Source organism: Choristoneura fumiferana, chromosome 11 (genome assembly GCF_025370935.1).
Source record: "Choristoneura fumiferana chromosome 11, NRCan_CFum_1, whole genome shotgun sequence".
Classification (NCBI taxonomy): domain Eukaryota; kingdom Metazoa; phylum Arthropoda; class Insecta; order Lepidoptera; family Tortricidae; genus Choristoneura; species Choristoneura fumiferana.
The window spans coordinates 6,433,666-6,460,647 of record NC_133482.1 but is presented as its reverse complement, the minus strand read 5'-3'; the positions used below and the strand labels follow the sequence as shown (position 1 = coordinate 6,460,647).

At 39.5% G+C, this 26,982-nt stretch overlaps 3 protein-coding genes across 4 annotated transcripts; 1 reads left to right on the top strand and 2 right to left on the bottom strand.

Moving 5' to 3' along the window:
- Positions 1 to 1,022: 1,022 nt before the first annotated feature.
- Positions 1,023 to 8,171, bottom strand: LOC141432591 (L-threonine ammonia-lyase-like). Its single transcript, XM_074094232.1, has 11 exons — positions 6,824 to 8,171; positions 6,348 to 6,461; positions 6,201 to 6,271; positions 5,602 to 5,889; positions 5,099 to 5,261; positions 4,147 to 4,302; positions 3,538 to 3,669; positions 3,082 to 3,089; positions 2,763 to 2,862; positions 2,023 to 2,148; positions 1,023 to 1,516 (listed from the first exon to the last, which is right to left on the bottom strand). The coding sequence occupies exons 1-11, from the start codon at positions 6,833 to 6,835 to the stop codon at positions 1,343 to 1,345; spliced, it is 1,344 nt and encodes a 447-aa protein (XP_073950333.1). The 5' UTR covers positions 6,836 to 8,171; the 3' UTR covers positions 1,023 to 1,342.
- An 11-nt stretch (positions 8,172 to 8,182) lies between these two features.
- LOC141432588 (L-threonine ammonia-lyase-like) lies at positions 8,183 to 26,890 on the bottom strand. 2 transcript variants are annotated; one of them, XM_074094227.1, is made up of 9 exons: positions 26,777 to 26,890; positions 18,659 to 18,772; positions 17,542 to 17,612; positions 16,880 to 17,167; positions 16,284 to 16,446; positions 14,917 to 15,072; positions 14,073 to 14,209; positions 11,827 to 12,052; positions 8,183 to 8,956 (listed from the first exon to the last, which is right to left on the bottom strand). In XM_074094227.1, exons 1-9 carry the CDS (start codon positions 26,888 to 26,890, stop codon positions 8,807 to 8,809), a joined length of 1,419 nt encoding a protein of 472 aa, XP_073950328.1. In that variant the 3' UTR covers positions 8,183 to 8,806. The 2 variants fall into 2 exon arrangements, with proteins under 2 accessions (XP_073950328.1, XP_073950329.1); XM_074094228.1 differs by lacking the exon at positions 26,777 to 26,890 and adding an exon at positions 19,466 to 19,616.
- Polr2C (RNA polymerase III subunit RpII33) lies at positions 25,722 to 26,724 on the top strand. The gene has a single exon (XM_074094229.1). The coding sequence runs from the start codon at positions 25,832 to 25,834 to the stop codon at positions 26,657 to 26,659; it is 828 nt and encodes a 275-aa protein (XP_073950330.1). The 5' UTR covers positions 25,722 to 25,831; the 3' UTR covers positions 26,660 to 26,724.
- Positions 26,891 to 26,982: the final 92 nt, after the last annotated feature.

Genomic DNA, 26,982 nt, shown 5'->3' with positions numbered 1-26,982 from the left:
CCACACAATAGGGTTGGATGAGAAAAATAAATCACCCCCACTTTACGTCTATGGGAGGTTACCCTAAAAAAAAATTTATTTTTATTTTTTTATTGTACCATTTTGTCGGCATAGTTTACATATATAATCGTGAAAAATTACAGTTTTGGGTTCTGTTTTTGCAATTTTGGCTACGGAACCCTAAAAATTATTCAAAAATTGGACAGACTCCAAAAAATCCACGAAAATAACTTTCTAGTGATCTGTTTGATGTCGGTCCCTTAGCATCATGGGCAACCAGGCAGGAGTGGACCTAGTCATTTCGCTTACCTTACCAACATAGTTACATAATTACTATCTTTCTATTGGGCTTCTATTCGTTCCTACTACTTACTGGCTTGTGCAGAGGCACCGACTTCAAACAGATCAGTAGAAAATTTTCAGTTTTTGGACTCGATTAAATTCTTTTTCTGTAAATCCATACTTAATATTATAAATGCGAAAGTGTGTGTGTTTGTATGTATGTCCGTCTTTCACGTCGAAACGGAGCGACGGATCGACGTTATTTTTGGCATAGAGATAGTTTATGGGCCAGAGAGTGACAAAGGCTACTTTTTATCCCGGAAAAATGCACAGTTCCCGAGGAGGGAACAGCGCGCGATAATAGAATTCCACGCGGGCGAAGCCGCGGGTAAAAGCTATTGTTAATATTCCAAGTTTATCTTGAATTGAAGACGCCTAGATTGGTTTGATCTCTGGAGTTAAATGAATTTTAATAATTTAGTACATACATTTCTATTGTTTAAAATAAATAAATAAATATCACGGGACAATTCACACCAATTGACCTAGTCCCAAAGTAAGCTTAGCAAAGCTTGTGTTATGGGTACTATAAGCAACGGATAAATATAATTATATAGATAGATACATACTTAAATACATATTAAACACCCAAGACCCGAGAACAAACATTCGTATTTTTCATACAATCCAAATTGTTTCCAATTTTATTTTACGCAATGAAACTAAATAACTAAACACTATATTTTTAAAAATAATTTATTGAAGTATGTCGGTATTTAGACAAATTTCATAAGTTAACAAACAAGTCGCAACGATTTAACTATCTTGGAGCAAAAATGTAAATAGGTAATTAAAATGGTTCAGCCATATAAAGTGTAGGAACCTGCAATGCTAGTTTACTCTGGAGGGTTATTTAAAGTCGTGTTGAAAACGAAAACAATGTTGATTCCAATTTTATTGAATCAATTTTGTAAGAGAAAATTGAGATTCGTCCATAATATATCTAAAGTCCATTAAAAGGGCTATCAATTTAAGATGAGACACGTGAACGGTAGTATAACTATTTCTGCATGCAAACAGGGTTGGGCGCGAGACAGGGCCCACGCCGTGCCGTCGGGCCTTTGTCCTTTTGATCGCCCATGTCCTGGAAGTAGTACTCTTTATAATTCTTCTTGACACTCTCGATAAGATCCTTAGTGTGGTCCCATCCTCTTGTTTCCGCTATTATCTTTAACTGAAATAAAGGTGTAAATAGAATTAAGGTACTAGTAAATTTTACTCAGAAACTTGTAATTATCATACTCGTAGTAAGGACTGTCACCTAGGATGCGTTCTGTGCTTAAAGGTTCTGTGGTTTCCGATCCGGTTAGGTCATACATTTACAGCATAATAATACATGAGCTGAGCGGCCCTGACCGTACACGCAGAACGCATCTTGTGAGACAAAAAAAGCCGCACATTCGTGCATCATTCTACTGCAAAAGAATCCTGCCATATTATTTATAAATAGCTGATCATATTTTCATCATCATCATCATCATCATCACATCAGACGTAGAATAATATATATCAACTGCTGGACATAAAGCCTCCCCCATAGAAATCCAATTGCTTCTATTGGAAGCGGCCTGCATCCACCGTGAACTCGCATCTTTAACGAGGTCCTCTGTCCATCTCGTTGGTGGACGTCCAACCGTGTTGTTTGGTGGAGTATACATATTTTGCTACTTGGGAACTTACTTCGCAGCTAAACACGTCTCCCTTGACCCAGGCGCGCTCGGGAATACAGTCACGTAGCGTCACGCCGACGCTTGAGAGCAGCGAGCACAGTTCTGCCATGCCTCCTGGTCTATCCGAGACTGTCACCTTCGACATTATAATTTAAATTATATAGGGAGTTACATCCAAGCAAACTTTTTTTCTTATAGACCTTTGTATCATCCTACACGTTGTACCCTCAGTCAGCTTATCTACCTACTTCATGCGCTCATGGAGTAGAGAAGCTGAGCAGCTGATGAAGATGCTTGATAAAGATGGTGCAAATGACTTCGATGCGCTCTTAAAGCAATGATCTATATACTTAATCGCACGCAATATCTTGATAAATTATAATAAAAAGAAAAAACATGATATAGCTGACTGACTGATTCATCAACGACCTGCTAAAACCCTTGGACCGTAAAAATTTTAAAAATTACATAGATTTTGCATTATAATTGTGTATAAGTAATTTAGAAATTCCGCGCAATATAGAGTTCTCAGTGCAAAAAAAAATCTGTATTGTGGCCTCGAAGAAATACGAGTACAGTCAAGGGCAAAGATATCGACACGGCCAAAGTTGCAAAAATATGTATACACGGCCTTAATGTTAAGTGCATAGAGTCGCGTATATATATTTTTGCAACTTTAGCCGTGTCGATATCTTTGCCCTTGACTGTACCTATGTGCTTACTAACGTACAGATATTGTGATGTGTTTACCTTGAACTTGACCAGCCTACCCTCAGCGGCCATGCCACGCTCCAGCGCGCGCGCAAGTATCGTCGTGTCGATGTTGCCGCCCGACAATATGCACACCACCCTGCAGTAGGTAGCAAAACCAGTCGATTTTAAAATTTCATCCTTAGTAATATTATAAGTGCGAAAGTATGTCTATTTGTCTTACATTTTCATGCTTAAACTTCTGAACCTATTTACTTACCTAAATGAAATTTGGTACGAAGATATATTGAGACCCTGGGAAGGACAAAGCGTCAAAGATACCTACTGAAACGCCGCGTAAATACAAGCCTCATGCCGCTTTTGACCCTAAGATACTTTTACCAGCTAATACTGATTGGATTGAAAATACAAACTGAAATATAGATGCACAGAAAAACCAGAAAAATAAGACCAGCACTGGGAATCGAACCCAGGTCCTCGGTATTCCTCGGTAGACCAGCAGTGGTGTAGCGGTATAGCACGCGGTACGGAATACCGAGGACCTGGGTTCGATTCCCAGTGCTGGTCTTATTTTTCTGATTTTTCTGTGCATCTATATTTCAGTTTGTATTTTCAATTTATGTTTTACGGGATGACCGTAAAAGTAAAAATTTGGAATTGAAATTAAAAATACAAAAAGATTCCAAAAAACCAATCTTAATACTGATTGGTTTTTGGCGTCTTTTTGTATTTTTTATTTCATCTCCAAATTTGTTACTTTTCGGGTATCCCGTGAAACCATATCGAAAATACAAACTGTAGAAACTGTAGAAACGTAGTAGAAATTTGGAAACAGGCCAGCCATGCAGGCAGCGACACAGACAGCCCCGGCCCCCTCCACTACGAACCTCTCTTCCTCAACAATGTGCATGACAGCTCGTGCCACCCAATCCTCCTTCACAACCACCTATAAAATTTCAAATTAAGTACTCTGATGTTTTCAATCCCATTACGTACTTTTTGCTCTAATTTAATTATCATCGTCATCATCCCAGCCTACCTACGTCCCACAGCTGGGCAACAGGCCTCCTCTCAGAATGGCCGTAGTTCCCACGCGGGACCAGTGCGGATTTGGAATTTCACACACACCATTAAATTGTTTCGCATGTTTGTGCAGGTCTCTTCGCGATGTTTTCCTTCACGAAAGCTCGTGGTAAATTTCAAATGTACTTACTCTACTTAATTTAAGGAGGGTATATTATCATTATCACTTCGATTGATTTTATTATAATGTTTGTTATGTCAGATTAGTTAGGTCCTATTGTCAACAAGTCAGGATCTGACTAATTATATTTTTTATTAATACTATTTACCTGATTCTTACGCTGGTTCTTCACGGCCTGCAGCTGGTAAAGAGTCCATGTAACTATAAGAATAATCTCACCATTTTGTCTATAATCCCTTTCGCGGTGTGAAAGGCGTTTACTCCAACCATTTGCACGGCCAGACCATCGGCAATCGTTGAGTCAATAGCAACAAAAACTCTTTCATTTTTCCTAAGAGCTTCAACCATGCTGTTCGTTTTGTCGGTTTGGATTCCCTGTATAAATTATTACGGTATTAAATAATGTCTACCAAAGATGTTAGTTACAAGACAATGACGAGGTGTAGGTATCAATATTGTAAGAATAATAATAATAATGTGTAACATGATAATAATACTTTTGCGTGATAAGTGAAGTAGATCAGAGGTTCTCAAACTTTTTTTTCAGTTTCAATATTTTTGGTAGACCCCCTGCTGCTACATTTCTACTATATTCCCAAAACTCCTAAAGCCCCTATTTTTTCGCACCTACGTGGACCCCTGTGGGTCCATCTGGATCACTTTGGGAACTTCTGAACTAGATGAAACGCAATCAGTGAAAATTTGATCTCATTCATCATCATCATCCCAGCCTATATACGTCCCACTGCAGAGCACAGGCCTCCCCTCAGAATGAGAGGGCTTAGGCAGTAGTTCCCACGCGGGCCCAGTGCGGATTGGGAACTTCACACACACCATTGAATTGCTTCGCAGGTTTGTGCAGGTTTCCTCACGATGTTTTCCTTCACCGTAAAGCTCGTGGTAAATTTCAAATGTAATTCCGCACATGAATTTCGAAAAACTCTGAGGTGCGAGCCGGGGTTTGAACCCACGAACCTCTGCTTGAGAGGCCATAGGTCAAACCACTCGGCCACCACGGCACGGCTGAACTTATTATCAAAAAATAAATCAACCAAATATTTTCTCCACACTTGATCTCCAAGAAAACTCAAGGTAACCTATACCTGACTTTTCTGTCTCAAGGTAAACAATAACGCCTAACTTTTCTTTGGGTGTCTGGTAAAAAACTTACATAGATTTCAGTATCAGGCTTAAGGTGCTTGATGGCAACCCCGATGCCAGCGATGAGGCTCCCACCGCCAACTGGCACCAAGACCGCGTCTACTTGAGGCAGCTGCTCTATGATCTCTATGCCCACGGAACCTTGACCTTCTATTACGTTCGGGTGATCGAAGCTGAAGGGAAGTAGTTTGTCAATGAATACATTATATTAAGTAAGTAATTTTGCTTCAACCCGTATTGTTAAATAGAAATGCCCATGCTGTTTGTTCAAATTTCCAGCCTATTCTGTGCCTAAGTCAACCAGCAAACTATCTATTTATAGTAAGTGAATGTCCTGAGCCAGGATATCTTTCCAATTTACTAACATTTGTTAGTACCTAGTACCTACTATTTTCATGCAAGTGCTCACCTCGTCAATTTACTGTGCCCTGACGTGTGTAAAAAAGAAACTTGAATTCTTCGTTACGTCTTTAAAGCGGAAATACTACCTACCATAAGTTATAGATTCCTTACCCATTAATATAAGCCATTTTCTTTTCCTTAGCGATCCCCAAGGCATGATGCCTAGCTTCCAATATGTTGTTGCCGTAAAGTATGAGTTTGGCCCCGTATACTTCACATTTGTTGACTTTTACTAAAGGGGCTCGCTGAGGCATGACTACGACGCATGGGATGCCCAGCGCAGTAGCGTGGAAGGCTAAGGCCATCCCATGGTTGCCGGTGGTTGCTGCGATTGCGCCAGCTTTCTTTTGATCTTCTGACAACATCATCAACGCATTGCGTACCCCGCGCTCCTTGAAACTATAATGAGAAGTATAAAAAAGCATCTTAGTGCTTTATTGGGTCACTTGTTAGTAACTGACTTTGAAAAAAAAGAACAAGATTCTCAATCCAACTATTTTCGTGAGCCAATTTCAATGATTCTCTTAATCATGATGGTTTAAAATAATGTTCAATAACGATATTTGAATTACCGAGAAGAGTGTAGAGTAGCTCCAGTTGAACATTAATAATCTCAATACACCTTACCTGTCTTTTTGTTAATCACGAATATACAAGCACTACCTATCAATATCATCTGTTTATAAATTATGTTAACGTCAGCTGTTTACCTTCCGGTATGCTGTAAAAATTCTTGCTTCAAATACAACTCCATGCCCAGTTTATCAGACATGTGGGCTCTCTGTAAAGCAAATATGGCAAGTTTTAGCTAGGTAAGTACTTGCAGATATTAAAAAAAAATGTTGAGTTGTACTAACCGAGCAAGAAGTTCGACAGACCGCCCCGACGATACGTCGCGACGCCGCCAGAATGTCGTCATACTTTATTTTCCGAGGGTTACTCGGGTCACAATTTTCATCAAAATCTATATCCTAAATGAATAATAATATAGGATGTACATAATTGTTATATTAATTTATCATTGCTTTACTAGTTTAGAGCGGAAATTATAGAGCCGGCCTTGGGGTACAGCAAGAGGAGCGGTCGCTCTGGGCGCCAGATGCTAAGGGGAGCCAGTTCCAGTGCAAAATAAAATTTTGATGGCGTCGAGAGGCGGGGAGCTTAGGTGATGTAGGCAATTTCACTCTACCTTAATCAAGGGCTAAAGCCCTTTATTTATTATAAGTAGGTAGGTAGTAAAGTTTAGTGGGTAGCGAAAGGTATTTTCTTACGTAGTTAGACTATTAGCGATACACTTTTGAGTTTAAACTAAAAAATTAACTGCTTAACTTACATCTTTATTCATTTTTGAAAACCAAAGATCTTTGTATCTTACTAATAATTTATTATAATCATTATAATTTTACAAGGAAACAGTATATTTTTAGTGTTTTAAAATTTTATAGAAACATGACAGACATACTTCGGCCAGACAGTGGTCCTTCAAAATTATTTTTCTTTTTGTGTCAATATTTGATGAACAGCAAAAGAGGTGATTTAGAGACAGGTTCTTTGCATTTGAAGTGGGATCCCCTGTCTCAGCACTGTTTTAAAATTATAACGAGTACTTATTAGAAAAAAAATGTTTTGGGATGTTAATGTTAACTGAATATAATGAACAAAAAAAAATTAGCTGTTTTCAATGCCCCAGGCCCCAGCCTACATGCCAGGACTACATGCCAGGTGACCAAGAAATTTAAGTACCTAGTTACAGCCAGCATTAGAAGTGAATGAGCAGTTACGGTGCTCAAAATACTCTACACACGACTCTATACTGACAAGGTAATAAAAGTGTTTAGATCATTTTGAGCACCACAACTGCTTATCTCTATTTCTGCTGTAGACTGTACTTATAAGTATTAAAAGTACCTACATTTTAGTAAGGTCTGTGTTTTTCGGTTTAGATATTATAGAGGAAGTATTGTACAAGCCTTAAGGCTGTCTCATATGCCTAGCCCTAATCTTAAGCTCTCTGAATATGAGCCTATATTTTATCGCATGACAGTCACTACTTAGGCTTTAAGGAGGAAAGATTCTAAGTACTACTGGTTGCATTTGGAATGATTGGTTAAAACAGTTGCTAAATGTAAATTAAGTACCTACCTATACTGTTTGATCGCGATAGAAAATTGCTTAAATCATTAAGTGTACTTAAGTACGAGGTTTTGCAAAAGAACCAGCGCCGCTGAATAGCTTTAGGTTATAAATATGGGAATGGGATACAATACACTGATCTGGATTCTGGACTTCCTTACAACTGAAACGCCATAATTATAGGCTCCAAAAATATTTATTGAAACAATTATATCACAGATCTTAAGGTACATTCCAGATCTAAGAGTCGTTCTTACCTTAAGTATTTAAATAACTAACTTGCCTTACCGCATGAATACCTTCTATGAATATACATATTAAATGTACTAAGTATAAATCTTAAAATTATTATTAAATACTTATTAAAAAAATTAAGGCTTGTTTCACCAGTCGTAGATACATTTTATGTCACAAATATCAGCTTCAGTGATGCCGATCTGTTTGTTTGCCGGATTAAAGAGACACGCGTGTCCAATATTTCCTGATAATCTAGCTGACGAATTAAATATAATATATATATATATATATATATTTAAATCCTGACTCGGTAACTCGCCCGCGTGGCGTGCTTATTTCATGCCATCTAATAAAGGTCACAGCTCATTACAGCCACCCGGCATCCGACCAGCACCGCCTCGCTTCGAGCAGTTAGTACTCGTATTCTCATGTGGATTTGTATGGGTATGCATGCGCTCACTACATCAACTCCCTAACATCACCGGATCGCCTCCCTCGCGAGGTTGCCACGCGCGGACGGCGAGTGGACCACTCGGTGATAGCTAGAAGCCCGCTGCTCGCCGCCATAGTGACTCTAGGAAATTCGAAGACCACGCGAGGACCACTCGTTGTCAACGCGGCGTCCACCCGTGGACTACCTGTCGACAACGAATGGACGCCGAGTCGAGGCGATGTTGGTTGGGTGTCGGGTGAGCTGTGACCTTTATAGAGCAGCACTGCGTGAGGCGGGTGAGCTGCCCTATACTGCGAAGTGCAAAATTCGAACTACGTATATCTTGCCGGCCCGTTATTTAATACGAGAGTGAGAGGGACTTCCATTTTCGAATTTCGTAGTAGCCCCCCAGCACGCCGCGTGGACGCTCGCTCCGTACCCGCACGTGTTAGCGGAGGCTCTTAGTAATTTACACGTAATTCTTCTAAAGTCCCGAAACTGCCTGCGTGGGCTCTAGTGCGAGACGTTGTCAAGCGAGTCGCAGGGCCGCAGGGCTTCGTCGTCGCCCTCGCGCGAGAAGAACCACTCCCGGTAGGTCATTGCAATCAGCGCCCGCAGCTCGTCGGTGTGATCGGGGCCTCGTGTCTCACACACCACTTTTACCTGCATGAAAAGATAACTAGTAAAAATCGTTCGTTTCGATAAATAACGCACAATACAATAATTAACAAATTAACCCAAAGCGGTTATATTAGTTAGGTTTTTCTCTTTTTTGTAAATATTGTATTTTGTTTCTTTTCACAAATAAAAGATAACCTGACCTAACCAACAAAAACTTGGAAAACCCCCGACTTTGTCACTTCAAAGTTAAATATCTCAAAAACGGCTACACCGATTTTGATGAAATATGTCTAAAAAACATCGCTAGAAAACCTGCTTTTAAGTAAAAGAAACTGCATTCTTATCGGTTAACCCGTTTAAGAGCTACAGTGCCACAGACAGACACACGGAGCGGTCTCAAACTTAGAACACCCCTCATTTTGCGTCGGGGGTTAAAAATAATTTTGGAAAAGCTGGTCTACAATTCGCGGAGTAATCGGTGAACATAGTTACATAAAAAAACATACAGTCGAACATGGAACCTCCCTCCTCCTTTTTTTTGAAGTCGGTTAAAAACCTAGGGCTCAGAGTTTCCCTCCATAGCACCTTCCCTATGACCATGGCCCATGCAATTGCATAACAAATTACTTTAGAGCAACGCGGGCTTCCTACGGAAGGGAGTAGCCATTCGCCGCGTTCCCCTCTGTCAAAGTACAAGCCCAACTGGGCATACGAAAAAGTAAAACCGACTCCAAAAAAATAACAAAAAATGGAACCGACTACAAATTCCTTGAAAATATTTGGAGTCGGTTTTACTTTTTTGTTAAAAAAATTTTTTATTTCTCACTTTTTAGTGATTCGTAGCCAAAGTACATCTCACAACGATTCCATGAAGCCCAAACACGGCTTAGTTACGTTGTTTTATAACAGAGTTCCGTTGCCTACCTTCCGGCTTCAGCATCAGATCAGTTCAAAAGAATCATTAACTTAAAGCTCCTTTTTAGTCGCTTATCTAGGTATATTAATAATGATCGTTTATAGACGAGCGAGCATTACTTAGATTTCACGAGTTCCATTGGTCATCTACGGTCTTCTTCATCAGGTCCAGTTTACCAAATGATACTTTCTGAATGTAAATGCTCATTTTAATGCTAAAAATGCCAAAATCGCCATAGGTGTGCCTATAATATTTGAGGTTTGCCCTCGATTTCCCTAGGATCCCATCATCAGATATTGACAATGGGACCACCTCAGAAGAGTATCCTTTTGAATAAAAAAATAATTTTGAAAATCGGTCCACAATTGACTGAGTAATCGGCGAGCATAAACAAAAAAAAATACAAATATTGGAACATAGAACCTCCTCCTTTTTTTGAAGTCGGTTAAAAACAAGACTCGCTCGGATTTCAAACTAGACCGAAACGAGTCGCGCGAGTGAACGCTGCAGTGCTAAAAATGCCGAATTGTTCAGTTTTCTGCTGTAAAATGCTGGGACATCAAGCTTGCAAAAAGATGGTGTTACATTTCACATGTGAGTAAATTGTTATCGTATTATTGCTATTTACACAACAATCATACATTTTATCACAATATTATTGTCGGATTCTTTTACCAACATCGAGTCCGCTAATCCGTACAAATTTCGGATCGGTCAAGCGATAAATCCGACTTTTCGCCGATGAACAACTTTGTGATGTTACTGTCAATGTGTGAGTTTTGAGTCATCTGTACACGAATTATTAGTGTATTGTTGGATTATTTATGTGTTAACGTCGTCATTACAGTCAGTTGGCAGTTTTGTTTTTGCATGTAAGTGTGCGGAACTGCACTTGTGTGCACATTTCCCCCCGCAACAAACGCCAGAACTATTTTAAAGGTAATCTACCGCTAAGGCAAGCAAATAGTATTAGTGAATTTCAATACATAAATTAATACTATATATTAGCTTGTAATTTGTTATGCAATTGGGCCCATGAGGCTCTGTTTATGTAGAGTCCTTGTAGAGAGCCCATATTTTTTATCTAAAGTAGAGTAACTAAGTCTAAAGAATCAGTAAGTACGTATTTAACATTATGAAATATATTGGTGATATTTTACAAGCTTTCTTGTAATAATATTTATGCTACTAAAAATCTTAAAGGTCATTATGCCTCAAGTAGCAGGAGGCGATAAGATTATTTAATTACTAAGCATAAAAATATTCTTAATTAAAAAAATATCTATTTCGGGAGTTTATTGCCCTATTATTTACTAGCGTAGGGATGTCGGAAGCCCGGCCCGTGGACGATTTTAGAAGACTTTATTTAAATGTTTATAAATGCGACATCCTAAGAATCTTGTGTGGGCAGGCTTGCTCTAGCTTACACACGCAATAACTATTATAACTTACAAAGCTTATGATAACTTACAAGACATAGCTCAATCTCCGTTCAATACATAATAATAACACTTTAGTCGCTTACGATAGCTACGTCTGTGCAACAAATGTGTGTTCATGCAGCTCCTCACCACCACCACACAATACTCAACTAGAGTTCTCTCTCCAGAGTAACAAAACATAACCGTTCACCATGCTACCAGACTAATCAGACGTTATAGCCGCTTGCCATTTCAATATAGAATGCTGAATGTGTGATGTTATAAATCAACGCACGTAAAAAGAGCTCCTGGCGACATGCCTGCGCAGTGAGCGAAATACGGACCAAATTGGCGGCGGAGCAGTGGCGGACGCAGGCGCGCGCGCGGCCGTCACGCCATTGACTTGTTAGTTGACAGATGCGCAAAGGTATCCCCTCCACTAGCCACCCAGAGCTCTTTTTACGTGCGTTGACTCGTATACCTATATCCTAGATCTTAAAGATACCTAAGTAATTGGGATTTAGGTTGGTTTAAAGAAAGTATCGCAACCAGAAGGGATGCCTTCTACGACTCACCCTAACGCTGAATATATCCCCGCACACCCACGCTCTCTCCTGTATGATGTCCTTGATGGAGACGCCTATCGTGGCAATCAGCTTGCAAAGTTCGGCGATGCCTCCCGGGCGGTCGCTCACGGTGACTTTGAACTTGACGAGACGGGATTCTGCTGCCAGCCCCCGTTCCAAGCAACGACCCAGGATCGTGGTGTCGATGTTGCCGCCTGAGAGGATGCAGACCACCCTGCAGTAGAAAGGAAAGAAAAATTAAGTAATATTACTTACAATGTATGTACCGCTAAACCCGGCTTACAATATGCGCTTTCATGTGGTCTAAATCAGTGTGGGGATGGGTCACACACAATAGAGATATCTCTCTCCAGGCGTGTTATGGCTAATGGCGGAACCCAAGTCCGAAGAAAGAGCGTCCGAAGTTGTACTTGTGGTGTGTTGTAGTTGTGTTGTCAGTTGTTGTCGTTGCATACGAGTTGAGATACTTTGATAGCGCGATGCAGGATGTTGCAGTTTCCATATTTGATCACTAAATGGTACTAGGAGTCGTTACGAGTACACCAGACCAGAGTTTTATTACCTAGATTTTGTGACTTCCGCCGAGTTATCTGCATTAAGATAAACATTTACTATTCCGGCATTTTAAGGAATATTTTAGAGGGTTGTATTCAATCTGCATTGGATCAGTTTTTGTCACTATGGTGCATATTTTATTTATGGTATTAATTACTATTTTCCCAAAAGACCCTTTAGCGCCTCATGCAAATCCCACCCTAGGCAGACATCACGATCTACTCCCCCCCCACCCCCCATCTCTTCAGTAATTGAAAGATTTCCATGCATGTTCTTCATTCCATGTGTGATATATACTACTAAGATTCTCATTTACGTACTGCTATATTATAGTAGTCTTGTTTTATGTACATTGGTCTACACACATGTCTAATTTAACTTCACGATTAAGAATGACGAATCTTACTTCACCGTGATACAGTTTATAACTAGTACCATCATTAATACTCACCTACAACATATGTACCTACTTTAGACTCATTGTAAAACCGATAAGTAAATGTACTGTATCCATTTCACTTTCACGTCATTGTAGTTATAAAATACATTCATACTCATACCTACCCTTTAAAACAAAGCCGTCCTTCTTACTCGTATTTTATCATCTCTCCACACAGCAATTCATTATCAAAAGTTTGCGCTGAACAATTTATTCCAGATCAAACTGCTTTTAAATGATAGGGACATGATACTGTCTACTGCGTGTTTATTTGTTTATCTAATTAAACTACTTAAGTACTCGATACGATACGTATACATACACGTTGATAAAATGTGCTGGTTGTCATCGTACAGTGACATGATACCGCAACTGAGACTTCATTTTCAGGAAGATACCTACTTTTTTACACTGTGTCATATCATAAAATAAATACGCAAGACCTAAGCAGATATGAATGGGCAAGTTTGACTGATCAACATTTTTAGAAATAATAATAATTTAAGTACTCGGCCAACACTATGCTGAGCTGGGACCGCTTCGCGATTTCGCATATTGTTTTATTTTTTTAATGTATTTTTATTATGTTTTATATACGTGCGAAGAGCGAATAATTTTTTCTATTCTATTAAGTACTTTTAGAAATAAAGTGCCCAAAAGTTTTATTTTCTTAAATTTAAATATAATAATAGTAGGTAACAATAACATTGATTCGGTCGTCCTGAGTTGTCCTAATCACACCTTAGGGCTGGCAGTCCCAGTGAAGCTTGAAAAGAAAGACCTAGGCGCTCCGCAATCGTCCGCGAAAGTCTGTTGAGGTTGCAGGTTGCAGCACACTTATTTATGCTATGAAATCCATGCTTGTAAGTTTCGGAAAACATTCCTGATGCACTACTGCAATGACGCAAGAGTCGTAAAGCCGAGTTTAGACTTGCAAGAAAAATGCAAGTTGCATTACATTGCGGCGCTCGATTGCCCACTTCAAACTCGTTGGCTTTGCGGCCTCGCAATGTAATGCAACTTAACCTAAATCCCATTTTTATATTGGATGCGCAGGCACCGTAAGCTATTTGAGTAAAGCTTCGGTTTCCTAGGATCGATCAGAGATAGACAACGTTCCATAGTGACGTCATTCACCGTTTTATTACGGCCGCTATATGGACGGCACCGCAAGACACACACAAGACACACGCAACCCTAGGCTAGGGCCACTAAGATGAAGTAAGATGTTGTCACTTACTTCTTGCCAGCAAGTTCGGGCACTAAGCCAGCCATGATGGCTGCGATGCCGACTGCGCCGCCGCCTTCCACGACGTACTTCTCTTGCTCGACGAGCATCAAGATTGCGCGCGCGATCCAATCCTCAGGCACTGCGATCTGACGTCATCAAAAACATTAATCTTATTCGACAATGACGGCACTGAGTGGCACTGAGCTTCGATGGATAAGGCTGTAACATCCGCCAGAGATTTTGTGAGGATGGAATCTGCCAATATTTTATGCACAAATAATTTTCGAAGCCTCGCTCAGTCCTGTTGGTGGATTTTTGGATTCGCACATCTTTGGAGGATGTGCAGCCAGGGAAATGAGTATCGTACATAATTAAGTAAATAAAAGCAAGAAACTTTAGTGTCTGTGCCTTTGGCCCTTATGGCGCCTCAACTAAAAAAAAGAGTATCTAATAGGCTTAATAGGATAGGATTAGCCATCTAGCTAGGTAATGCCAGAGTCCATGTGCCTTTGCATTTTACAAATTATCGTGTAGGTAAGTAAACTTAGGCATCGCTAATTTTCTGCTTAAATAAAGGGGAGACTGTGGTTCAGTAAAACTCGACATACACTTTATATTGTCAGCGCCGGCTCTAGCCCTCCAAGGGACCCATCAAGGTAGAGCAAGACAGCCTCTCAAAAGGCGCCATTTTGCAATGGAAACTGGAAAATACCGCTCCTTGCCACCAGGCGCCTGGAGCGACCGCTCCTCTTGCTCTACCGCAAAGCTGGCACTGTATATTTATTGTACATTCATTCCTATACTCGTAGTATAAATGTACCTAAGGATAAAAGGATGAATATTTATTTCTTACCATTCTGTCGATGAGCGTCTTCGAAGTGAAGTAAGCATTATATCCGACAGTGGGTACTGCGAGACCGTCGGCCAATGTTGAGCGAATGTCTACGCTCTCTGGCTGCCCCTTGTTTATTGCCTCTGTCATGCTAGCGCACTTTTCGGACTCCACACCCTGAGGGCAAGTATAAAATATTAAATGTTTCTATAATGTAACTTACCTGCTGTTTTTTTTCTTCACAGTTCAATAGCGAGAGCTCAGAGTGGTAAAAGATTTCGAAAACAAATAACAAGTTCACCGAATTGCGGTGACGGGTTAGTACTGGCCACCCTTTCTAAAATGTATTCGATAGTCAGGTATATCCGCGTTGTAAATGTTAACACCTTCGCTGCCGTTTGTTCAGTTAGCATGAGTATAGATAGAGTATAGGTATACAGATGTTTTCCAACCATTGACTTATATTTTACGTTAGTACATATATATCGATGAGCACAACTAAGCGTAGGTATCAAGGAAAATGAACTTATTCGACCTCTGCATGTCTTCATAAGATATTGGCTGCGTTATGACGATACAGCTAACTTAAAAATCTCGCAATTCAATATATTTTATTTATGTCTAAGATAACTAAGTCTGGGTAGCCACTAATTAGATAATTAACGAATATCGCTAACTACAAAAAATAAAGTAGGTGCGATATTACCAAGCTGAGCAAATGGCGTATTTTCAATCATCGTCTTATCAAATGACCTATGACACATTAATCTATGAATGTTTATATCATTGCAAAACTATTGCAAAATTAAATATCACAACCATAAAACTGGTCATGTCAGTGCGCCGAGTCAAGGTGTTTTCAAGAGTGAAATTGATCAAAGATTATATGGAAATTTCCTTTCGAAGAGACAGTTACAGTCTCTTTTTTAGGTACATTTTACCGTAAACAGAAAAATATATAGAAACCGTCTCGATGGCAAAGGGCAAAAAATCTATGAAGTAAGTATAGGTAAGGGAATCTATTTTTTTTGGCTGTTTCATAATTAAATAAAAATGAACCCTTGGGAAAAGTACTTCAGGGCAAAAAATATTCATCCTATAACTTTTAGTTAGGTACTTTTCAAATGTATTCGGTATACCCTACCTATGTCATTCTGTATTGGTTGAAAAAAAAAACCGGCCAAGTGCGAGTCAGACTCGCGCACCAAGGGTCCCGTATACATTTGTAATTACGGACAAAGTGCAATATCGACTTTATAGCAATTATAGAACCATTAAATCAAATATAATCAAGTCACGATGACTTGCGGCATATTTAGTACTTACGTCTTTAGAACTTCGTATTTAGCTATAATATGTTGAATTATAATTACTAGCCTCCTACTTACGTAAATTAGAACATGGGGCTTCAAATGCTTGATGGCAGTAGCCGTGCCCGCCAGCAGGCCGCCGCCGCCCACCGGCACCAACACTGCGTCCACATCAGGAACTTGCTCTATGATCTCCAGGCCCACCGTCCCTTGCCCGGCCATTATGTGGGGGTGATCGTATCTAGACGTACAGGACCATTATCAATACAATACAATACAAATATTCTTTATTGCACACCATAAAGCAGTAAAGCATTATCATCAGATAAGTATGATAATTAAGGTGGAAGCAGGTGGTAGGACCTTCTGCAAGGTCCGCCCGGATTGCTACCACCATCTTGCTAATCCTGCCGTGAAGCAGCAGTGCTTGCACTGTTGTGTTTCGGCGTGGAGAGTAAGACAGCCGGTGACATACTTGAGGTATCCCATTGGCAACGCATGTGCAATACCCCTGGTGTTGCAGATGTTTATGGGCGGTGGTGATCTCTTACCATCAGGAGACCCACTTGCTCGTTTGCTATCCAGCCCTTCATAATAAGGGCCTCCAAACAAATTGTTATACGGGGCAAGGTACGCTACCCCACTGGTACATTAAAACGTATAATCGTAAGTACCCATTTATGTAGGTAAGATTCCTTTCCTTGGCCAGCACCATGGCATGATGCTTCGCCTCCGTCATATCGTGACCGTGTATGACGACCTCCGCTCCGAACGACCGGCATTTCTGGATCTTCATGATTGGCGCAACATTCGGCATGACCACTGTGGCTGGGATCTTGAGAAGCTTAGCGTGGTAGCTGATGCCCTGGGAATGGTTGCCCAGGGAAGCGGAGATGACGCCCCGCTGGCGAGCTTCAGGCGAGAGCAGGATCATCGCGTTGCGAGCCCCGCGCTCCTTAAAACTGTTGGAGTTTACCACAATATGAAAAAAACACAGAGAAATAATAGCAGGAGGAATATAACTGTCATAGTTACTAAATGAAAAGACTGTAACGAACTAATCGAGTTATTTTCTCAAAAAAGGGTTCTTGCAAAAATTGTGCTTCAAAAAATTATTAGGTATATATTATCCGTAATTTAGTAAAAATATGAAAACACTAAATGTGCATATTAGCAGCTTAGGAAAGGAGAACAAGTGGATCGATTATAGAAAATACAAATCTTATTACCTAGTAGTTTAAAGATGTGCTCAGTAAAACAGATTATTTTTGCACAGATATTTAATAAACATGGCCCGCGTCAGGCCAAGTTCTCCAAAGATTGAACAAAATCTTACCTTCCAGTGTGTTGGAGAAAGTCGTTTTTAAGATAAATCTCCATGCCATATTGAGAAGATGTGTGCGATTTCTGGAACAAAATTTAAATGATTAGGTACTACTAATTCCTTGTAGTGCTACCAGCGCCGGCTCTGGGGTAGAGTAAGGAGCGGCCACTCTAGGCGCCAGATGGCAGGGGTGTCGCTTACTAGTTTCTAGAGCAAAATAAAAAAAGAAAAAAAAATGATGGCGCGTTTTGAAACACGCAGAACTCGCAGAAGCGGCGTAAAAAGTCTCGCTCTACCTTAGTCAAGGGCTAGAACTGGCGCTGAGTGCTACATACATCGTGTAAGTAGGTACCACTTTTTACCTATAAAACATTACCTGTATTGATTGACTCATACACCGTAAGCAAGTCGATCCATAATATCTTCTGTATAATAAAACTGGGAGGAAAAACCGTTGCCTACCTTAAGCTGGCTGTACGGTCAGCATCAAAAGTAGCTGGTTACTTTTTTACTCTGTCACATTAACACATTTGTCAATCTTGTATGGCACTAAGTACGTGGTTGTAAAACGGCAAAGTACAATAAGTAAGCAGCTACTTTTGATGCTGACTGTACTTTAATGCAACACATACGGCGCGGCGGCGTACTTAATTGATTCAGATGCTACTCAAGGGGGTTTTCGACAGAATTATTAGATCTTATCCATCTATACCAACAAAACTGACAATTTAAGGCAAAACAAAGCGATATTCTATTTAAGTAAAATAAGTTTTTGGTAAAAATTTCGTATTTACTTAATATAAGTTTTTTTTTGTTGATTGTACTTTTTGTTGACTCTACTTGCGTTGTCAGGTTGTCACTCAATCTACATTTGCATACCAAATTTCAAGTCGATGCCAGTTCCGTCCTGCGGAGACGATCCGGGCGGAATACCAGAATGTCACTACCAGATTATTATTGTACCTACCTATTCTCACGCAATTTACCTAAGTACCTATGCCAAATTTTAAGACAATCCAACCACTGGAAGTTGGTCGAATTTAATTTGCAAGATTTGACCCGCACATACATAGATACATACAAGATACATTGCAAATTAAATAAAAGCTTTTAATTTAAAATTACTTACCACGCATGGCGTTTTTACTATCCCGCTCTGTATTCTGTATGCAGCAGCCGAGACATCTTCAAAAGAAATCTTCTGTGGTTTCTCCTTGTCGCACATAGGGTCGAACTCAATCGGCTGCAACACCATCGTTATTGTAAGCTTAAGATTCTATTGCATATTTTGACCACACCCGATGGCTCTTCGAGCAGTAATGATAAATCAAAGAGAGCTCCCGTTATCTTAAGATAAATAGGTAGGTATGTCTTGTAATTAGAGGGTTAAAGGGGCAATGAGTTGTTTATACAGCCAGTCGTTGAGAGCAGAGCAGGGGGATGAATTTTGAATAGACTTGTTATACTATTACTGGAAAATAATAGTGATTTTACTAGAAAACTCCAGCTGGTTTTCAGTAACACACGGAATGCACCTTTTTTGAATGGTTATTTAAGGATCGTTTACGTCCGTTATTCTGCTTCTGCATGCTGCTTAGATGCTGAAACTTGAATGTGATAACTATTATGTAGTTTTATGAGAGCTGTTATACATGTATAGAATTTCCCTCAATAGTTTTACTTCAGACACAATACTTAGCAAAAATATTTTAATTGCACATTCAAGATTCAAATAGAAGCAGTTCATTCAAGGAATATTGTATCTTAATTGAAAAAAGAAGTAACCAATTACCTAATTATATTTGTTAGTAACAAAAATATACATAAAAATACATTAAAAATAGACTAATTTAAAAATATTAATAAAAGTAAAACAAACTAATAACTAAACTATAACTAAAAGAAATTTGAAAAAGTATTTTGAATAAGGACTTACTCGGTGCGCTGAGCTGTTGTGCTCGCCGCACTCATCAATTGTGGTGTACATATACCGTTCCATTTCAAAATTGGCTTTATTTAAATTAAAATAAATGATAACAGAGTTTGACTGCTTACTTATATTGTTTTTACACAAATGACTCGATAGCACGTTACTTTAACTTATAATGTAATTTGATCGATAACAAAGTTATAACAACTCAGTTTCACGGAGGCCTATTCGTTGTTTTTAGATAGTTTAAAATAAAATGATATTGATTGAAGATCTTAGTAACTTTAGTTGTCTTTCTGTTCATACAAAACAGCAGAATCGTCTAATAGGTACAACAGTATTGAAAAATGTAACATGAAACCTTTAATAAATAAATTTTACTCAAAATAATTTATTGTTGTTACAAGCTTGCTTAATATATCTTTGTTCTTCTATTCTAAGTCGCTACACTCTGAATCTTCACGACGACTATCTTAGGAAGATATGTAGAAGTTTCCCCTTTTTACCCGACTGCGAAGAAGGAGGGTTATGCGTTTGACGCGTATGTAAGTATGTATGTATGTCTATTCCTATGTCTGCTCGTAACTACTCAACGGCTGAACCGATTTTGATAAATGATACTTGATTGGATTCGTCTTAATAACGCGAGTGACACTGGGTACATGAAATTCTTAAAAAATCGAAATGGCGGATTTTTGGTGCCAAATTGTAAGTTTTCAAAAAATGTTTTTTATTCAAACCTATCGAGTGGGGTACCACATGAAAGCTAATAATTAGCCCATTCTAAAAATATATGGGTTATAACCGTTTTAATATACCATTTTCACAGAAAAGTGTGAAATAAAACAATAAATTAAAAAAAAAAACAAAAACCCGACTGCCTTTAAAAATACTAAAAAGAAGAAAACAAGTCTAGTGGGTTAGAACTTTGTTAAGTAGCTATGTTAAAGTTCAACAGTCGGGACCCATTTAAATCGTGACGCTCAAAAATTCTTACCTAATGGGTCCCGACTGTTGAACTTTAAGTTAGCTACTTAACAAAGTTCTAACCCACTAGACTTGTTTTCTTCTTTTTAGTATTTTTAAAGGCAGTCGGGTTTTTTGATTTTTTTTAATTTATTGTTTTATTTTCCACACATTATGCCATACCTATTACATTTTTTATCTTCCCTGATGACTAAGAAGGAATGCTTGGCTTATGTTTGCCCGGAACGAAATCCTCCCACTTTTCCAACTATTATACGTACTTCTTCAGCTGGGTGCATAACCTGTAGCAGCATAGGTCGGTGTTCGCTCCGAGTTTATCGTGGAAAATATGTGTACCTAAAGCAGTTGATAGCCGCAAATTAGGACCAAGGCAATAGATTTTACGATATTACTTATATCGATGGGTTATATCATCAGGCGGATTGGAACAATACAAGCAGTGAGTCGACAGGGGCTGAAGAAACGAAAAGGAAGAAACAAGCCACTATGTAGTCACCACAGAAATAAACAGTCATATCATAACATAAGGAATGCCATCCATTCAATACATCTAATAAAAACCGCACCTTTAATTTGAATAAGTGCCGATCACGTGTCGATAATGGATGTGTGCTATAGGTACGTTGGTCAGTCAGTTTTTTTAAAAGATTTGCTTTTGTTTTTTGATCAAATAGCCGGGATTCCAAAGGTACCTAAACATTTGTGCATTGTTGGCGTTCGTATGCTAAATCCTATATTAGGTAAGTACTCTGTCAAGATGTGGACTGATTGACCCTTGTCCCTAAAGCCAAGGAGTCTCCTGCCTGCCGGCTTGGCACTGATAGCTGAGAAGACATTGAGTCCGGTTTTGTCATATTTGATAACTTTTATCTGTTTGTTAAAATTGAAAAGTACATGCATTGATTGTCAGAAATTTCCATTCATTGATTTATGTGGTTGTATGAATATTTATTCCTTTTACTATCTGGTTTAAATTGATTAAAAAAATATCTCATTTCATTTCATTTCAAGTGATTGTCATTATTATTGTCACAACGCTAGTGTCAGTGTCATTTCATGACTGCCACTCAGTGTTGCAAAAGTTCCGATTTATCGGGAGATCTACCGATTTCGACTCTTCCCTTCCGATATCCCGATTTAGCGACCCCGTCTCCCGATTTTCTACATTTCGAACTAAAGTAACAGTATTTTTCACATTAAAACAATACACAGGGATTGTGGCGACGTCCTTACGGGGTTCATGGTATAGCTTCGCAATATACCTACAACTATCGCCATATACTAGTTTAATAATATGATCATCAGATGAACACTGTTCGTGAACTTTAGATATAACTCTTAGATCATTTAATCTCGTTTACTATCACATACCCTCAAGTTGGATATGTGAGGAAATCGGGCTTCCGCCCACTGGCCTCCCAACAAATCCCCTCACAGCCAGCCCAAACCACCAGAACCAACACACGGTTCAATACAAAGGTTTGATTACATTTAGTTACTATGAAAGCTCAACAAGCAATCTAGTCATACAAACTTTACTTATCACGATTAGTGTTATTCTCTTGATCATATTGCTTTATAACGGACATTAGATATGTAAGGAAAAGCTTAAGGAACTCACCAGTGATTGTTCTCTTACTGGATGCACTAACGTAATGAGCAACTTCTTTCCTATCCTCCTTACATACTCTTTATTCAAGTTAATGTCCTATTCCGTTATCAGTCCCGCCTTATTTTCGACTGTTAAAATTCAAACTAGTGACAGCTGTCAGGTGCCATAAAACAATTACTTTATTATACTGCCAGTGTTACCAATACAATGTCAATTACAGTTTAAAGTTAGCTCACCTTCAGGCATAATTCGCGCTTAGCCGCGACACTCCCAACGGCGAGAGATTTGCTGACAGACATTTACAAAAGAATAAATAATTGACGCGTCCATTCAGCAATCTTTTCCTTTGCCTTTATCGCTGCGTCTATCTTCTTTCTGGTTGGTTCACCTTCAACACCATCATCACCGCAAGATGATGTGTTCATTAGCTCCTCTCCATTATGAGCAACTTCGTCTACGACAGCTGCTTGACCGTTATCATCAACGGCTTCATCCACTGCCACAGGCACATCACCAACATTAGAACCATCCCGTGCTTCAGGTTGTTCGGGAATCAAAGGCTCAAGTTGGATTGGTTCAACATCAAGATGTTCTGTGGTCTCCTGATTATCTGTAGCATCTCGGTTGCCGTTTGAGCCAGTAACCTCCGGCTGTTGTGTCACTATCCTACTGATCACTTCTCGAGCTGGGGCAGCATCAGTTTCCAGTGGGTATAGATGGCCGATTGAACGAGTGAAATCAGAGCTGCCAACCCCTGACTATCGCTGTTCGGCATTCTCCGTCACTTCCTCGAATCAAGGAAACAATTTTTCCAACTTTCCAACTACATCTTCTACGAGAGTCGTCTTTTATTTGCACAATATCGCCAAGGCGAGGTTCTCGATGCGATTTGACTCTTGGTTGTTGGTAAGAATTGTTGTACCTTTCTCGCAGACTAGGTAGATATTGATCTTCGAACATCTTTTTAAATTCATTGAGTACAGTCTGTCCTCTTCTCCAACCCTGCACAAGATCAATTTTCGTACCCGTGCCGGTACTTGTTGCTTCTAGATTGAATTCTAAACATTTTCCCAACGATAAAAAGTCGGACGGCTTCAGCACATGCTCGAGTTCAGTACCGACTCGAACTAACGGGCGTGAGTTTACTACTGACTCAACCTCCTTTATGACTGTCAGTAGCTGAGTGTCTTGTAACAAATGCTTATCTATTGTGCGCTTAAGACAATGTTTCACGATAGCTATAAGACGCTCGTAAAAAGCACCATGCCAGGGCGCTAACTGTGGTATAAACTTCCACTGGATCTCGTTCTCTTTGCAGTAGGGTTCAGATAGTACCTGGCTGGTTAACTTGAACTGCAAAGCGTTATCTGAAACAATTTTTAGCGGCACGCCTCTCGTCGCTGTAAACCTTCTTAAAGCTAACAAGCATTCATCAGCTGTTAAGTTATTCACTATTTCCATGTGAATGGCGCGTACAGCTAAGCATGTGAACAAGCAGATCCATCTTTTTTCTTTTCCATTTTGCGTACTGACAAACATGGGTCCAAAATAATCCATTCCTGTATATGTAAAAGGTTTGCTATAATTTACCCTTTCTGCTGGTAAAGCTGGGGTAGGTGGCAACTGATATGGACCTCCTCCATACTTCACGCACTGAGAACATTTCCTGATTACTCGCTCTACTTCTGCTCTTCCCTGTGGTATCCAGTATTTTTGTCTAATGATACTTAATGTATGCGATACTCCCACATGGTAGTTAGATTCGTGTGTACTACGTATAATCTCGTTTGTGAAAGCACATCTCCTTGGTAGAAGTATCGGATGTTTTTTGTCATATGTCCAGTTGGTGTTAGACATGCGTCCTTTACACCTTAATATCCCGTCTACGTCGAGAAACAAACCTAGGTTGCGTGTTAAATGGGTCGTTTTGCCTGCTACTTCATCAGGAAAGTATTCCTTTTGCAGCTTCCTAATCTCATCGCTGCCTTGCGTTTGCGTAGGTTTTTCTGTTACCGCACTAGTAGTAGGTAAGTCTACATCCATAGGCTGACGTGTTTCGGGTGTGTGTATTTCCATTATGTCTACATCTGTATGTTCATGACCGTCTTCGTAGCCCTTGTCTACCATTTCTGGACCGTCAACAGTATCCAGACCCTCGCCGGCCGAAAGCAAGGCTGCGTGTTGGTCGCCCTTTGGGATGATGGGCCAACAATCATGTTGCTTAGTGAGAAACTTTGGACCATTCAACCATAGGTCCTTTTTCTGTTGCCATAGCTCAGGTCGTGTTGCCAAATCAGCTGGATTCAAATTCGTATTGACATAACGAAATTCGACGTCTTTGCTTTCTTTGATTTCGTTTATGCGTCTTGACACAAATGGTGGAAGCAACTTACTAGATTTTATCCAGCTCAGAACTATAAGACTATCGGTCCATAGGTAGGCTTGTTGTATCGGTAGATCCAAGTTGCTTCGAACATAGTTAAGTAGTCGACTTCCAATCAAGTAGCCCAGAAGCTCTAGCCGTGGTATCTTCAGGTCTTCTTTGTCTTCCATTGGCGTTACTCTAGATTTAGCCATCAAGAAAGATACTTTTGTCTGTTTTCTGGTAGATGATCTCAAGTATACAACAGACGCATACGAGTTCTTCGAGGCATCTGTAAATGCATGCAACTCATACCTACAACTATCGCCATATACTAGTTTAATAATATGATCATCAGATGAACACTGTTCGTGAACTTTAGATATAACTCTTAGATCATTTAATCTCGTTTACTATCACATACCCTCAAGTTGGATATGTGAGGAAATCGGGCTTCCGCCCACTGGCCTCCCAACAAATCCCCTCACAGCCAGCCCAAACCACCAGAACCAACACACGGTTCAATACAAAGGTTTGATTACATTTAGTTACTATGAAAGCTCAACAAGCAATCTAGTCATACAAACTTTACTTATCACGATTAGTGTTATTCTCTTGATCATATTGCTTTATAACGGACATTAGATATGTAAGGAAAAGCTTAAGGAACTCACCAGTGATTGTTCTCTTACTGGATGCACTAACGTAATGAGCAACTTCTTTCCTATCCTCCTTACATACTCTTTATTCAAGTTAATGTCCTATTCCGTTATCAGTCCCGCCTTATTTTCGACTGTTAAAATTCAAACTAGTGACAGCTGTCAGGTGCCATAAAACAATTACTTTATTATACTGCCAGTGTTACCAATACAATGTCAATTACAGTTTAAAGTTAGCTCACCTTCAGGCATAATTCGCGCTTAGCCGCGACAGGGATTCCCCAAAACTTCACGCACGGCCTTCCAATAATGTAGTACCGACAAAATACATTAAATCGAAATGGCCTGAAATAGAGTTTATTATTGTTTGGTGGGATTTGCGGGAAATTCCCTAAAAATCATGGAGGCTACTCCGAAATACGAAATTTGAACTTCGTTTTATATCTACTGTCCCGCTCACACTAATAGTGTTTTAAAGCAGCGTCAAATCACTAAACCTATGTACTTATATTTTTAAATAATTTATTACTTTGTAAATTAAAGTAATTAGTGTAAAATACAGTTGTATTATTTTGACTAAAGTCTCGAGTTCTCTCGATTTTTAGCTGGAAAATTTCACGATTTTTAAATTTTCACTTTTGCAACACTGCCTGCTGTCACTTGTGGTTGTTTGGTTGGTGATGAAACTTGTAATTAAAATTAGAGTTTTTCTGTTATTACTATAATAACGAGAGTGAAAAAATCTTTTTAAAATGCCGTACGCAAACCAGCCATCGGTTCACATTACGGAACTAACAGATGATAACGTGAAGTTCGTTGTCGAGGATACTGAGCTAAGCGTCGCTAACAGCATGCGGCGTGTTTTTATTGCTGAGACACCGACAATGGCCATCGATTGGGTACAACTGGAAGCTAATTCGACAGTCCTAAGTGATGAGTTCCTCGCACATCGCGTAGGACTCATCCCGCTGATATCTGACGACGTTGTCGACAAGATTCGATATTCGAGAGATTGTATGTGCGCTGACTTTTGTTCAGAGTGCAGTGTGGAGTTTACGCTGGACGTTAAGTGTACGGACGATCAGACGCGTCATGTCACTACAGCTGACTTGAAGTCGAGCGACCCGCGTGTGGTCCCCGTGACGTCGCGCCACAGAGACGAAGACCAAGCAGATTACGGTGAGGCAGATGAAATTTTGATAATTAAGTTAAGAAAAGGACAGGAATTGAAATTGCGAGCATACGCGAAGAAAGGCTTTGGAAAGGAGCATGCTAAGTGGAACCCAACAGCAGGCGTTTGTTTTGAGTATGACCCGGACAACATCATGAGGCACACATTATTCCCCAAACCAGACGAATGGCCAAAGAGTGAGCACACTGAGCTAGATGAAGACCAGTACGAGGCAGAATTCAACTGGGAAGCAAAACCCAACAAATTCTTTTACAATGTTGAGTCATCGGGAGCTCTGAAGCCAGAGAATATAGTCCTAATGGGTATTGTTGTACTGAAAAACAAGTTATTAAATCTTCAAATGCAGTTAGCGCAAGAAGCACAAAATGACGCTTTAGCTATTAATTAACTGTAAAAGTAATTGTAATGTACCCTAATAAAAAATGTAATGAAATAAAACATAATCTTTTCTTAATAGTATAATGCTTAAAAAGATACAATAAATATTTAAAATAGTGGTACATACATCATCAAGAGGCGGACGGCTGTCAAGAGTACGTAAATATTTCTTCATTTTGTGCACTTTTGAAACTTTCTCTGTGTTAATCGGCAGGTGAATGCTGCAGCCAGTCTGTAGCATTCACTCTTATACACAATGTGCAATTTAATAACCACAAATTACTGCACCCACTAGAGTTATAAATGTTATTATTCAAGTTTTTATGATAATTA